This window comes from Thamnophis sirtalis, unplaced genomic scaffold, assembly GCF_051295495.1.
Source record: "Thamnophis sirtalis isolate CommonGarterSnake01/CBP01778 unplaced genomic scaffold, rThaSir2_p1.2 scaffold_15, whole genome shotgun sequence".
In the NCBI taxonomy this organism is placed as follows: Eukaryota; Metazoa; Chordata; class Lepidosauria; order Squamata; family Natricidae; genus Thamnophis; species Thamnophis sirtalis.
This window is the reverse complement of record NW_028261395.1, coordinates 18,290,707-18,306,022: the sequence shown is the minus strand read 5'-3', so window position 1 is coordinate 18,306,022 and position 15,316 is coordinate 18,290,707. Positions and strand designations below refer to the sequence as shown.

The window sequence follows — 15,316 nt, the reverse complement described above, 5'->3', positions numbered from 1 at the left end:
AGCCGCCCTGAGTCCCCTCAGGGAAAAGGGCGGCCTACAAATTCTAATAAAACCATTAAAAAAAAAAAAAAAAAAACACCACCTGGATGGCAGTGCAGGTTGCCCAGAGCCCAGCCTGTCCTTCAAGGTCCCAGGGCACCAGGACCCCATCTCCCCCCCCACCCCATCCTTACTCCTCCTATCTCTACCCTTTCCCTTCCCTGCTTCTCATTCCCATCTCTTTCCTTCACACTCAGGAAGGGACAAGGGGAGGGCGAAAGATTGGCAGTGCTGCCAGTGGCCGTGGCTTTGTTATGCAGGGGTAGGGAGGATCCCAGTGAAAGGGAAGCCTTGTGTGCTGCGAGGGCAGGCCAGCCAGTGGGGCATGGATGTGCTGGTGGCACGCATAGCATTGATCTACAACTTGTGGCTGCCATCCAGGCTGGAACACGGTCAGGCTTAGATCTGATTCATGTGGCCCCCTGGAGCCAGCGAGGATCTGCCCCATCCTCTGGACATGCGCATAGGAGGCAGTGAGTACTGGGGTCCTGGGTGAAAGAGAAGCGCTCAGAATGCAGTCAGCTTGCAGGGCAAGACAATCCCCAGGGATGCCAGGCCCCACACTTGCCGCCTCCAGTACACACCAACAGGGGGTGGGGCAAGGGGCAGCCTCTCGCTGGCTCCAGGGTGGCCCACGGATTTAAGGCTGACCACATTCCAGCCCAGATAGCTGCTACCAGCACCCAGTTAGTCCGGGTCAAGCATAGGTGCCGCAGGCCGGTCCTTCGCTGTTTCCGGGGTGGTCCCACGGACCAGTTCTAACCACATTGTGGGCGAGATTTGGCCCATGGGCCTTGAGTTTGACCCCTCTGGCTTAGGCAAAGAAGCAGGCCTTATCAAATTAAACAGCCTGGTTTAGCATTCTATTTCCATAACAGTCAATCAGTATCTGTGGAAAGGGTCGGTAAATAATAGCACCTCCCATTTATATTACTCATGAAAGAAAAAAATCTTGAATAAGATCAGATCTTTAAGATCAAGATGCCAATTCTATTCCTCTATTTATTATGGCAGTATTACTATAGTATTTTGTATCACCCACATCAGGAGCCGTGTACAGAAAAATAATGTTTGGTTTATAATTCAAGTTCCCAAACACATCTGTGGAGCATCAATCCATAGTAGAATTGTCATTCATATATAAAGAAATATATCATGATCATCTGATTTCATCACTGCATTAATCACTAGACCATCTCCCACTTTCTCACTAGATAGCCAAGTTCCCAAGCTTTCTACTGAAAGGAAAATCCTTGATTTTAAGGATATCTGTTCTTGCTCAAGAAAAAGGATTAAACACCCTTTCATGAGCTCTTTCCACGAAAACATAATTCTACAACAAACATTACTTTCATTTCCTCCAGATCAACTACCTAAAGGAATTTCCTGAGACCTAGGATGTTATTTTCATCTAAGCACATATCTACAATTTCTGCTGGCAAGTTGTGGCACTGTGATACAAGAATGCATTCATTAGCTTTCACAGCCGTTAACTTTCTGCATTTATAGCACAGTTGAAACATTGGTTATTTGAGAAGTATTCTTCTTCTGCCTTGCCCTTCAACAAAATCTTGTTCTTTATGCCGTATGATTTTTTTTATAGCTTAAGCTTCATTCCAGAAAGTCTATCCTAAAAGAAAGTAATTATAAGACAGGAACGCAACAGAGATTAACTTTTTTTTTGTACAGTGCGTATCCCTATACTCAACTAAATCCTAAACGTACTTTGGTAGAAGTTTGGAATGACATTTTGAAAAGCTTATTATTTCGAACAGAATTATTTTTTTCACACTTGAAGCTGATAAATATTTTCAAAAACAAATTCAAATATATTTCCCTAGTAGAAATCAAGGATCCCTACAAATTTATAAAGTTATGTTAATAATACACAAGCAAGACAGAGGAGCTTAGGAATTCCTTGATCATTTTTAATGATGATCACCTTTCTGACCATACTTAGAAGAAGGGAAAAGGTGATGAGAAAGATTAATCCAACAGTCAGTTCAGAAGATAAAATCCAATTACAGAGTCTGGACTCTGCAAAGAAGTTCCGCTGTTTCTTTACGTTGTCTTGTTAATAGATGGTTAAGATTTCATTACAGGTTTAAGATTTTTTCATTGAGTGCAATCTGTGATTGGGTGAGATTTGCCAAATAGGTTACCATCAGCAGGTCCTAAGGAAAAAAAAAAAGAATATACTTAGGAGTCCTTACATTATATAACACAGTTCAGTGGAAATAATAATTAGAAACAAATCTGTAATTTTGTCCACTCATTCATACCAATAAACAAACATATTTTAAAGCTTCCAATTCTAGATTGGCATAAATGATCTAGATGAGGGAATTGAAGGGGAACTCATCAAATTTGCAGATGACACTAAGCTGGCAGGTATAGCCACACCCAAGACAACAAACTCAGGCTAAAGAAAAAAATGGTAAAAGATCAGTTCCCTAATTTAAATGAATTCAAGTGTCCAAGGACATGAATAGAGTACTGAAGGAAATAGCAAAGATGACCACAGAAGTCCCAAGTGGTAATCTTTTAAAACTGGCAATTTTTGAAAACTCATGGAAAACTGGTGAGTTTCAGAAAACTGGAGAATAGTCTTATCTTCAAAATGGACAATATTCTTAGCTTCTTAAAAGTGAATTTGAAAGTATGTACATTAAAAGGAAGTTAAAAGAAGAGTATAATTAATGTTTTTAATATAAATGATAGTCTATCAAGATTAACAAGTGAAAATATAGAGATGTATATTACTTCCCACAGCAAGGAAAAATGTTACATTGATTGTTTTATTCAAAGAAAAGAACATGTCTAATTTTGTTTCCACTACGAAACCACTTCTGGATTTTGTGTTTGAGATGGAAAAAAATGAAACTTTGATTTTGGTTTTGCTGTTTAAACATTCATTGTTATAGAAATGACTAGTATATATTACTGTGTAAAAGTAAAAACTTCAGGCTGATGTTGTCTTCTACTATGCTAAAAACAGCTGGAGGTCAAAACCTTCTTTTCTTTCCTCCCCCCCTCCACACTACACTCTCTCCTCTTCCATTTTTTCCTCTCCCAGTTTTCCATTATTTTCATTTTCCTTTATATTTTGTATTCTGATGAACTAATAAAAATTTTGAACCATGTACAAGGACAATATTTTCAAGCAGATTATCAACCATTAAATGTTTTATTTTATTTTTTCAATTTTCAAATGGCTGACCTATGTAAGAGGGAACTATTCTCACATCAAATCAAATCTTTATTACAGAAATAGGCCAACATAATTGTTCTTTATTTCCTTGAAGGACAGAAAATGCAAATATTCTTCAGAGAAGATATCAGAAAGATTGATATCAATCCAAAGCAACTTCTAAATTGTGTAATTTAAGGAATCAGAAAAAAAATATGTTAATAATTAAAGATTATTCCACAAGAGATGTAATGCACGCTTGCATATTAACACTCATCACTAATTTGAACAACAATCTACAACTCACCCATCCATACAACTTATTAGTACTACTTACAAGTCTGCTCCAAGAACTTACATTGATATTGCTATTCAACATAGTCTCAAAGTCCTCTGGCAAAATTTTTGGAACTTGGTTAACAAGATCCATCAGGAAGCGTCCAACAGTGTTATCAGCAGCCACTTTTCCAGACTAGACAAAAAGAACAGAGATACTATTTTTAAAATATTTTGATATATTATACATCAACAGAAAAATGAATACACACACACACAGTCTTGTTTCCTTTAATGCACAGCACATTTACCAGCACATCTTCTGCATACTGTAGTACAGTGCTCAGGGTATCCTGAATCTGAACAGAAGCTGCCCCCACTTGCTGAAGATCACTTGACAAATTAATCACTCGATTTGGGCTAAAGCAAGTCTTCATGATGAGATCAACTGAGAACAGAGTAGACATGAGTCTGTTAAACACAGTTATAGTCACAAATACTACAGTAATAATTCAGATAAGTAAACCATTAACTTTCTAATTACTGTAAAATAATCCACCCTTCAATGGCAACTCAGCTATTTTTATACTAGGCACTGCACTCTAAAAAGGACATTGATAAACAAAGATGACAAAAGGACTGAACACTGGGTCTATAAAAGAACTGGATACGCCGAACCTGGAACAAAGAAAACTGAGGGGAGCCTTGCTACTTATCCTCACTATCACTGCCAAATGTTTTTTATCATAGGCATAGTGTGCCCTCACTAGAAAGGTATTGACAATGACGCTTAGACATTTTGACCTCCATGGTGTTGATAGGAACCTTTAACAATATCTCCAAGCAAGACTGTTTATGCAAATGCTGAAATGGAGACAGCTGTACATGTACTTCTTAAATGCCCTATTAATCATTCTCAGAAGGCAGAGCTAATCCTTCTTCTAATTGTAAATTATTCAGGCTGGTCTCAATGGGCAATTGTGTACATCCTATTAAATGACCAGGACTGTCATCTGAAAAATGGGAAAAATTCTGTGCTGTAGTAATAATTTGTTACCTAATAGAGTTTGTATGCTCTATTTCTATTTCAAACAGAACTTTTATACTAGATTTTGTATACATTCTAATTTTGGTTGTTTTGGTCTATGTCTCTAGATAAACTAAAACAATATAATACTGTGGATGCTCTAAGGTAGCTCATTATAGGAATATGCAAAATTCAATCATTTGAAAATGTTCATGTTATTTCCCTCTTCAAAATGCTATATAGTAGTGCTGAAAACAAAATCAGCTTGTAGTTTTTCCAGAAGAGGGGGAAACAGACAATGATAAAGAGCTGTGACAGAGAAACAGTGATGGCTGGCTTCACTTTCATGTCATTCATTGTGTTATCCAGCCAGATAAGGCCACACCTGCTTAAAATAGATTTGTTAATTATTATGTTTGTGGTTTGCACTCATGTGACTTGCTAAGCCAAACAATTTCCAGTTGGAAATAACTGAATATACATTTTAGTAGAATAAATTGATATTTAATAAATATATAAAGGATTAAAGGATAAGCACATGATATTTCTGTCAGTAACATTATTTCTTATTTCTTCTCCTCTGGGATGAAGATGCAGCTTTAGCCTCTCTAAGCTTTATTTCAAAGCACTGACATTTAACTTTATTGTACAGAACGTATAACCAATCACAGAAAACCAGTCTTATCACTATGTCTAGCCCAGTGATGGAAAACCTATGACACCCATTTTTGGTGACATTTTTGGTGACACGCCAAGCCTTTGGAAGTTGTACAAAGAGACCTTGCTTTCACAAAGTCTCTGGGGGTGGGTGGGGATTGGGGATTTCCTAAAAGTCGTGCAAGCATTCTCATGCAATTTTTCTGATGCTTCAAAAACTCCAAAAGAGCAGGCCTCTTATGCGACTTCCAGAGGGTCTAGAGAGTGAAGCTGAGAGGAGGTCCACAAAAGGCCATTTTGTCTGACGGTAGGGTTATATATGACACCCCAGCAGAATCAAAGTAGGCATATTTTGAATTTTTCACACTCTGAATCCAAAAGGTTTGCCATCACAGTCTAACCACTCACTAGGTTTCACTTCTTGGCTATGCATTATATCCATCAATAATATAATGCTTACCTCCTATCCGCTCTGTTTCATAGTAGGCATACTTCACAGTGAGAGGAGTAAACATTACCCCCATAGTCTTACCAGGAACTCCCATTGTAGTGCTAAAAGAGAGACAATTTTTCTTAGCAGGTATATTCCAAATAAAATTTGATACATGAGAGTTGCTTTCAACTGTTATTAGAACACTGATTCTGAAAAACACACACTTATCTCAACTTATTTTTTAAATGTTATTTTTGCAATTTGATATCCATCTAAGCTGTTCTGCTGTAATGTTAAAAAATAGTATGGAATAAGGTTCACACCTTTCTTTTATGGACTATAAAACTTTATTTTTTTACCTTTGTTTCATTCAAGCAAAATGCAGATGAATTGTTTTTGCAAGTACCTGATATATGCCTTAATGCTCATACGTCCATTTTGTAAACTGGTGTCCACAGTTAAGTGAATTGGATTGTGAGCTTCCCGACTGTAATATTCATGGATTAAAACAGAGTGTTCTGTGATGTCATGTCCAGTTGCATACCTGCAAAAATATAAAGAGTTTAAGACAATATTTGCACAAAGTGAATGCATTAATTTAATACAGGACATTTAAAGGGACACGGTGACACTGAGCTTGTCGATCATAAAGGTTTGCAGTTCAGCAGTTCGAATCCCTAGTGCCACGTAACGGAGTGAGCTCCTATTACTTGTCCCAGCTTCTGCCACCCTAGCAGTTCGAAAGCATGTAAAAATGCAAGTAGAAAAATAGGAACCACCTTTAGTGGGAAGGTAACAGTGTTCCATGCACTTCGGCGTTTAGTCATGCTGCCCACATGACCACAGAGACGTCTTCAGACAGCACTGGCTCTTCAGCTTTGAAACGGAGATGAGCACTACCCCCTAGAGTCGGGAACAACTAGCACATAAGTGCTAGGGGAACCTTTACCTTTATGCAGAGAATACAGACCAATGTTTTGCCACTTATGTATCCATAAAATATGTTATTATCTTGCCATTTTAAATATACTAAATAATAAAACTAAAACTAAATTAGTTTTATCCAATACTATCAGAATGGTAAATATTACCAATACCTCTCCTCAGAATGGACAAGACTAATGAATATGAATCTGATACAAAGTTACCTGAGATTTTCAGTAATTTTTTGAAAATTATCAAAGGATTTTTTTATTACTGTTTTTGGTTGTGGACAGGGTTGCACTGCCCCAGGCAGACCCAGTACATAATCTGGGGATTCTCCTGGACTGGCAGCTGTAGCTCAAAGAACAGGTAGTAGTTCTGCACAATGGGAAGTTGTTTACTAGTTAGCTCCTTTCGTACATCAACATGCCTTTCTCAGTTATCCATGTCCTAGTCACCACTTGATGGGACTACTATAATGCACTACATGGGGTTTTGCTAAATAGTATTTGGAGGCTTCAGATGGCTCAAAATGCAGCAGTTTATGTTACCTCTTTTGTGGAAACTATATTGGCTACCGATTTGCTTTTGAGTACAATTCAAGGTTCTGGTTATCACCTTTAAAGCCCTACATGGCTTGGGGCCAGATTATCTGAACTACCATCTCTTCCCAATTACATCACTCTGGCCCACAAGAGCGGGAAGGGAGGGTGTATTACAGTTCCATCTATTAGGAAAGCCCATCCAGTGAGACCCAGAAAAACAGGCCTCCTCTAGTGGCTCCCTCCCTTTGGAATATCATTCCCCCCCCCCAAATAAAATTAGCCCTCACTATGATACTGTTCTGGAAGGCCCTTGAGATATGGTTCTGTCAGTGGCCTGGCACCCTAAGATGGCATGGAACTAATCAAGTTATTGGTTTTGGTTCTGCCTGTTGTATTGTCACCATACTTCCATGGAGGTATGGGAGAATATTAAGGGATTTTTACATTGTGGAATTTTAATATTATAAGCTACTATGTGTGTAAGTTGAACTGCCATATAAATATATTAAATAAAGATTATACTGCACATTAGAATGTTTATGTCTGAAGCAGAAAGTGGATGGTGGCTAAAATGATATTTAAAACAATACTTTCAAATTTTCAATGTTACAAATATGATAAAAAAGAAAATGTACAAGTTCATGCTATCTGCTGGAGACAGATTCAGAGAATCTATCATCTCAAACAGTTTTTGACACTATTTTAGATCAATTAGAATCTTGTGTGATTATACAGTTTTATCTCCGGATACTTCAAGGATTAAATTGGATCTATTACTAACAACAGATAACATGATCAAAGCAATATGCCACAACGGTTCAGTGAATATGGAAAACATATCATTAACTTTAAGAAGCAAGCAAACAAACAATACGTCCCTGAATAAGAGGGGTCAAAGAGTCAAAGTTTATCCTATTAAAAAGTCAAACTATTTCCCAAAATTCTATAACAATGGAGGTGTATCATTCTCAAGGCAACACTGTTGATTATTGTTATCAAGGCAAAGTTGATGTAATTGTTTAAATAACTATTGTTCTTCTATTGCACCCTATTAATTAAAGATAGTCCTCTCTTTCGAGAAGCCGGATATACAATTTATGGTAGAATGAAGACTTACCATCCCAAAATAATTTCACTAGGAGACACTTTCTTGTGCAATTCATACATATTCTTAGCAAATTCCATGTCCACTGCAACCTGAAAGTTAACAAAATTCAAGATTCCGCAATATGACATTAATTAACTGAAAGCCAGAAGACCTTTCCAAGCCTCTTATCTAAACCTATTAATCTGATAATAAACTCACCACTCTGAGTGTGGAAAGCACTTGTCTTTGATTGATAACTTATCTCTAATGCAATATATATATTGCATTATTATTATTATTATTATTATTATCAGTTTATTAATAATATATATATATATGTATATAAGTTTGTCTCCCTGAATTCCTTTATAAAAGATGCATGGGGCTTCATGAATATAGAATAAAAAAACATTCATTTTTTTCATTTTGAACAAAGTTTCATGGTAAAGAAAAGTACCTCCCAGAATCCATTATAATATCAATAAACAAGTAACTGCTATTCATTCCATTTGATTACATGGGAAATTTGGTTAAGAGTAAACCTAATGCCTGCCATTCACTCCAGCCCTCGCCCCCCGCGTATCATTTTTTTAGATGTAAATATAGTAACTACTTCTCTGTAGTTCCGTGTTCAGGGGAAGAAGCAAACCCACAAAATGAATACATAAGATATAGCATATATGGAAATCATGATATGTACAGGTAGTCCTTGACTTATAGTATAATCACATTTGGGACCAGAATTTCCATTGTAAGTCATTGTAGTCATTCAGTCAAATCAGACCAATATCACGACAATTTACGGTCATTAAGCAAATCCAGTTATTAAGTTCTTCCGTTCTGAGATTTTTGTTGAAACTGGCAAAGAGTCACAAATTGTGATCACATGACTGCAGGGCACTGCAATTGGTCACAAATACAAGCAGTTGCTCCTCCACCTCTCCCTCTATAGAACAATTTTGTTTATTAAAATTCTATACCGTGTACGGGTTCTGGGAAGCCGGGGGTGGGGGGTAGGTTGTGGGGGATCGGGGGGGGAGGGATATATATCAGGTTAGACGAGATGTGTTAGATCTCAATGTAATTTGACACCACATGTATACTGTTTTCTTTTTTTTTCTTTTTCTTTCTTTATCTTATATTTTTATTACTATCACTATTACTATTTTTTTTAAAAAAATAGGATAGGCTAAGTATATTGACATGTAGTAGAAATACACCAAGGAGAGGAGGAGTGGGAAAGAAGAAGGATGGGCAGAAAAGGATAGGAGAGAGGGTAAGGGGGGAAGATGAGAAGGATAAGGAGGAGTGGATTGTAGAGAGGGGAGCAGTAGAAAGGGAGGGGAAGTAGAGTAGGAAAGGATGATGGAGGGAAGATAGAAAGTTGGAGGGTGGTAGAAGAAAGAGTTGTATGGAGAGCAGAAGAGCTATAAGGGGTTTCTATTTTGGGGGGCAATGTTGACAAGAGGAACTGATGTAATTATTACTTAATACCATATGATATGGGCTATGTATAGTATACATGTGAGTGTGTGTTATGAAAAAGGAAATAAAATATTTTAAACAAAAAAAACAAAACAAATACAAGCAGTTGCTAAACAGCCAAATTCCGAGCACATGAATATGAGTGTGGTGCAATGGTTATAGGTATGAGACGGGCGGGCTGGCAAACCAGAGGCCGACAGACTGATTATAAGTGAGAGGACTAGATTTTTTTTCTCACCATCATAACTTTAAATAGTTATGTTGAGACTTCCTGTTTAGCATGACTAAACACCAAAGTCACAGGAAACGCTGTTACCTTCACACCAAAGGTGATCCCTATTTTTCTACTAGCATTTTTACATGCTTTCAAACTGCTAGGTTGGCAGAAGCTGGTACAAGTAACGTGAGCTCACTCTGTTACGTGGCGCTAGGGATTTGAACCGCTGAACTGCAGACCTTTCTGACTGACAAGCTCAACATCTTAGCCACTGAGCCATCGTGTCCTTTGAACAGGTTTATATACATGAAGACTAACATGGCTTTCCATCTAAAAGACAATTGAAGGACAACGCAAGAATTGTTTTGGATATAATTTGAATATTTACAACAGTTTAATGACCTTAAATACTCAAGAGCCACAAAAGTCCTAACTGGAACCCTCCATTCAATTCTGGAGCTGACCGGAAGTCTGGTTCCCCCACCATAGTGTCTCCTCCTAGTGCTGCGTCCTTTTTCCTTTTACCAACTGGTGACAGGGAGCCACAGCAGAGGGATGAAAGAGCCACATGTGGCTCCAGAGCCGCGGGTTGCTGACTCATCATAAATGCACAGCACAACATAGGAGAACAAACACATCAGGACTAGATTCAGCAGTCCATCTGCATTTAAAAGATATAAGCCACACTTTTGAAGACAACAAAGTCTATATTTTGGACAGCGAGGATCGCTGATTAAAGAGGCCATCTATATGTCAAAATTGAACAGTCTTCTCTCAACAGGAGAGGGATACGACATCATCTATTGTTATGTCCAATCTACAGAAGTCATTTCAACAGTTACAAGAAGGCTCCACACCAATTTGCACCACTCAAGTGACCTGATGACACAGAGACTCTTCAAAAGAATGCAAATGACCAGCTGTCTGCAAAAAGTATAAATCTTTCTATTCCTCACCCTCCAGGCAGAGCTTAAGCAGCTTCTTGGATGAGAAGTGAAACGTCTTCAAAGAAAAACCAGAAAATCTAGTTGCCTCTTTAAAAAGCACCTTTGGGAGTTTCAGACTATATCAATTTAGCTCAAAGATCTCTCCTTAAAACAATGGCAGAAGAATATTTAATTTAATTTGGAAAATAAAAAACCAAGAATCAAATACAATTTTTTATAAGATGCAAAGAAAGGTTGCCAAATCTAAAGCCTTGGGTTGCCAGATCTAAAATTGTACTATGATGCCTGTTGTTTGGGATGGCTGAAAATTGGATAGTATTAAAGAATTCAAGATTGTTGGATCATGAAGGTTTTGATTTGAGATCTGAGTGCCATGGTACAATAAAGGAAAGGTTAATCCTGATTTTAAGAATCATTCCATTAAGCAGTCAACTGACCATACATGGTTGAAATATAAAAGAAGACTGGCTACTAGGGTATCATTGTGGCTATCACCATCTAAAGCACTACACAGGAAAAAGATGTTAATGGAATCAAAATAGAAGACATATTGTGATCTATTGATTTGGAAAGAGGATCCTAAGCTAAAAGTGAGGCAACAACTAGTAAGCAATGGATTTAATTGTGATTGGTTTAATTATTATAAAATATTTGAAAGATTTAAACTTGATAAATAAGCTTTGTTTTTGCTGGAGACAAATCAGATGTAGAATTGAGTTTATGTTTTGGGGATCACCATTTGATTTCCAGTCTATAAAATGTTACAGGATAAATTTGGAAGAAATATATGTTAAGGACTGTAAGGTAAAATGAGTGGAAACACTATTCATAATATAATGCTAGATCAATAGGAAAATGTGTGGAATAATGATTTGCTTTGAATTACAGTTTGAAAGGAAACTTACAAAATGATGTACTGATGATATTTGATTCCAGATAGATTGTCAAGAATATATAAAGGAACTTCTAATAATTGTTGGAAATGTAATCAAAGTCCAAGAATATTCTATCGCATGTGGTCTTGTAAACATGCTAAATCATATTGAGTAAATATAATAATGATTATGCAGAAAATATTTAAAATAATAACAGTAATTAAACATGAAGCCTTTCTTTTAGAAATTATGGATAAATCAATGGGAAAAATTTTTGGAACTCTACTTCTACTGTGCCCCCCCTCAAAAGACCTATCCTGAAAATAAACCCTAAGATGATTTTTACACATGCACCTAATGTAAGTCCTACCTCAAAAATAAGCCCTAATTAAGACCCGTCCGGGGTACACAGGGTGGGGCGAGGTGCACAAGTAAAAATTAAGCTAGGGTGGGGATGGGAGTTGGAGCTACCCTAATACTCACCTTCAGATAGTTGCAGCCAGGCCTCCCACACCCCAACACCTGGCTTGCCTGCCCACTTCTTCTGCAGCCTGCAAAGCTTTCCAGACGACTTCTGAAGTCAATAACAGAGCTCTGGATCCTTTTTGGCCACAGAAGAAGTTTCTGAAGGCCTCTGACAACAAAAAAGAGGCAAGGGCAACATGCGCAAGTGAGCTGAGTAAGTAAAAGACATTCCCCACCCGAAAATAAGATATGGTGCCCTTTTTTGACAAAAATAAAATAAAATATAAGACCGGGTCTTATTTTCAGGGAAACATAGGTTTCCCTTGCAGTCACAGCTGCAAGGATTGTTCATGCCAAGTATTGGAAAGAAAAAAGAATACTTGTAGTTGAAGAATTGTGAAACTGAATGTATTGCCAGAGATGTATTCGAGATCATACTCTAGGCGATTTTATAACACATTGGAAGCCTTTTGTGAAATTTATGCAAATTAAATACAATAATGTATTGTTAAGATTAGCTTTGAAGATTAGCTTGTTTTGGGGTAGATACCAGTTATTTTTTAAAATAACTAACAGTCAATGGTTGACTTAATTAATAGATATTAGATTTCTATACTTGAGATGTTTTTAAGAAACTGTGGCATAAAATACATACCAAATATAGTCTGCATGGATGAAAACCATAATTATTTGTAGAGTCACTGTGCAAGAGGGAATATACCAGAATGATCAAAATAACACACACTCACCTCATCTTCTGATTCATTATGAGGTACTGAGAAGCAGTTGGTGACCTCTACAGAATGTTTGTCAACTGTGCCTACAAGGTTAAAGAAAAAAAAAACATTTTCCTAAGAAAAATTATTCTCAAGCAAAGGCCTAGGAACATCCAAGGAAGAACTTGTAACTGAAGATAACATTATATGCTGAAAAGTACAGTACAGTACAACTTGAACCCCTTCAAGTTCAACCCTTACAATATGCAGAAGAGAATGATTTTATAGTGATATTACAACAATCTTGGTGTACAAGTATGTTTTAAGTATGGGGTGAAGTCTGAGAAGAATGAAAACGAGTGTGTTTGCTCTCAGCAAGATACAAAAAGAGTACATTAAAGATCTCTACCAAAGCTCTTTAATGTACTTATGAACTTTTAGATGCTGTAGCTAAGAAATGAGCATGTAAATAAACATGTATGAGAGCATGGTTGCAAATCAAAGAAGCATCTTGGTTTCATTTTACTTCTTCAAATTCCTATTCAGAAAACTAATGCATATCAGGGCTAGCTTTAATTCCCATCTACATTTGACTGAAAAATGAATGGAACAATGAAATTCAGGTCTAGCAGTTTATGTAGGAAAAGAAGGAGTATAAGACATCAACTTAACCCAATGCTGACATATTTTTATATTTTATATTTCATATTTTGTATTTTTATCTCTCATGTTTTTATCAAAATGTGATATATGAATGTGCCTTAGGATAAATAACCCATCGCTGTAACAAAGCTACAAAATATAAAGATTCACTTCAAATAATATTTTTATTAGAAACAATCTCCCCACTTTTAATTTGAGGTTGTGAACACTTAGTTGCTTTTCAATCAAATAATCACATGAAAAATGTTAGCTACAAATTGTGTTAATGCTACAACCTTGAGGTTTAAAAGTCCTGCCTTAGTTATGAAAGCCAACTGGGTGACTTTGGGCCAGTCACTCTCTCTCAGTCCAACCACCTTGGGGGGTGGGGGTTGTTGTGGGGAAAACAGGAGGAGGATTTTATCCTACCATTTATCTTACAATAATTGGCACAAATAAAACTGGCCAGCTTTATTTCACTGATGCAATGAAATATGGTTCCCTAAACACCCTCTGAAAACCGCTGCCCAACATGATGTAGAACAGATGTGTCCAAACTTGGGAACTTTAAGACTTGTGGACTTCAACTCCCAGAATTCCCCAGCCAGCAATTAAAACATAATTGTTTTGATCAGTTAGAATTTTGTCTGACCTTTTCAGGCACATGATTTCAATAGTTTTTGCAAACATGAAAGCCATATTTTCTACAGTATATAAATTCCACTGGGCAATTTTTGTATCTGTATTATGTTATTTGTACTCTGGTTTTGCTACAGCCACCAATGAGATAAACTTTCATTCTTAATGATGATGATACTTACTTTGAGGCAGCATCTAAATCTAATGAAATTAAATAAACAAAATACAGTAAATGTTAAGGATCAAGTTTAGGAGGACATGGCTGGTTGGGGAATTCTGGGAGTTGAAGTCCACAAGTCTTAAAGTTCCCAAGTTTGGACACCTCTGATGTACGACGTGCTTCCAAAGCGTGCTCCACGCGGCACCTCTGGAATGGGCAGCCCCCCCCCCCCATGTCTAACGCCTGGAGTGGATAAAAGCCGGGCACCCGGAGACCGGACAGGGTCTTCTCCGCAGGCCGCCCTTCCCACCACCCTTTCTCTAATTCGTGCCAGGACCTCGCGCGGGATAGCTAGCGACTTTGCGCCGGGATTCCTCCTCAAAACACCCCGGAGTACCAAGAGAGCTGCTAAGCGGATCTTCGGATTCAGCCGCCTCCTCCTCAGCGGAGCGCGTGGCAGTCCTTACCGAGCAACGTGCCGATAACGCGGGCGGCACCCTCATTGCGCCTCTCAAAGCTGTCCACGATAGAGGCCAGCACCACCGGGTGGAGCCGGACCACACGACCACCGGGAAAAGGTGCCGCCAGCGCGGGAGGAGGAGGAGGCGGTGGCGGCGCCGCGGCAGCCGGAGGAGTAAGGATGGCCGGCATAGCAGTTATCGAGGGTGTGTTGGGGGAAGAAGCGGCCGGAGGCGGCGGGGACGGGATGACGACGCTCGGTAAGGCGCCGGGAGCCCCTACGGCGGCCGCCATTTTGTGGAGAAAGGAAGTGCGAGCACTCTCGGGCGGTGATGATCACGGACAACCCGCCTCTCCAAAAGCAGCTGCTGATAGGCTGTTCCTGCTGCTTTTCTACGGGCACTTTTCCCAATCAGGAGCGAGTTCCGTCAGCGTTCTTTTTTTATCGTTTCGTGAAGCGCGGGCGTGGATCTTCATGTTCGCGCATTAGTTTCAAGGGAAATTAAGGTGTTTTGTTTATTTAAAAATATTTA

The 15,316-nt window shown here is 38.2% G+C and overlaps 1 protein-coding gene across 1 annotated transcript; it reads right to left on the bottom strand.

Moving 5' to 3' along the window:
• Positions 1-1,946: 1,946 nt before the first annotated feature.
• On the bottom strand, positions 1,947-15,096 carry EIF3F (eukaryotic translation initiation factor 3 subunit F). The gene is made up of 8 exons (XM_014053636.2): positions 14,792-15,096; positions 12,917-12,987; positions 8,209-8,288; positions 6,029-6,166; positions 5,650-5,741; positions 3,817-3,953; positions 3,588-3,701; positions 1,947-2,213 (listed from the first exon to the last, which is right to left on the bottom strand). The coding sequence occupies exons 1-8, from the start codon at positions 15,075-15,077 to the stop codon at positions 2,136-2,138; spliced, it is 996 nt and encodes a 331-aa protein (XP_013909111.1). The 5' UTR covers positions 15,078-15,096; the 3' UTR covers positions 1,947-2,135.
• Between the last annotated feature and the right edge of the window lie 220 nt (positions 15,097-15,316).

Coding starts and splice junctions, on each gene's coding strand:
- EIF3F (XM_014053636.2), bottom strand. CDS start 15,077: ATGGCGGCCGCCGTAGGGGCTCCCGGCGCCTTACCGAGCGTCGTCATC. Junction 5,742..6,028: donor AGCATTAAGGCATATATCAG/GTACTTGCAAAA, acceptor TCTCTCTTTTAG/CACTACAATGGGAGTTCCTG. Junction 3,954..5,649: donor TGAAACAGAGCGGATAGGAG/GTAAGCATTATA, acceptor CTCTGTTCTCAG/TTGATCTCATCATGAAGACT.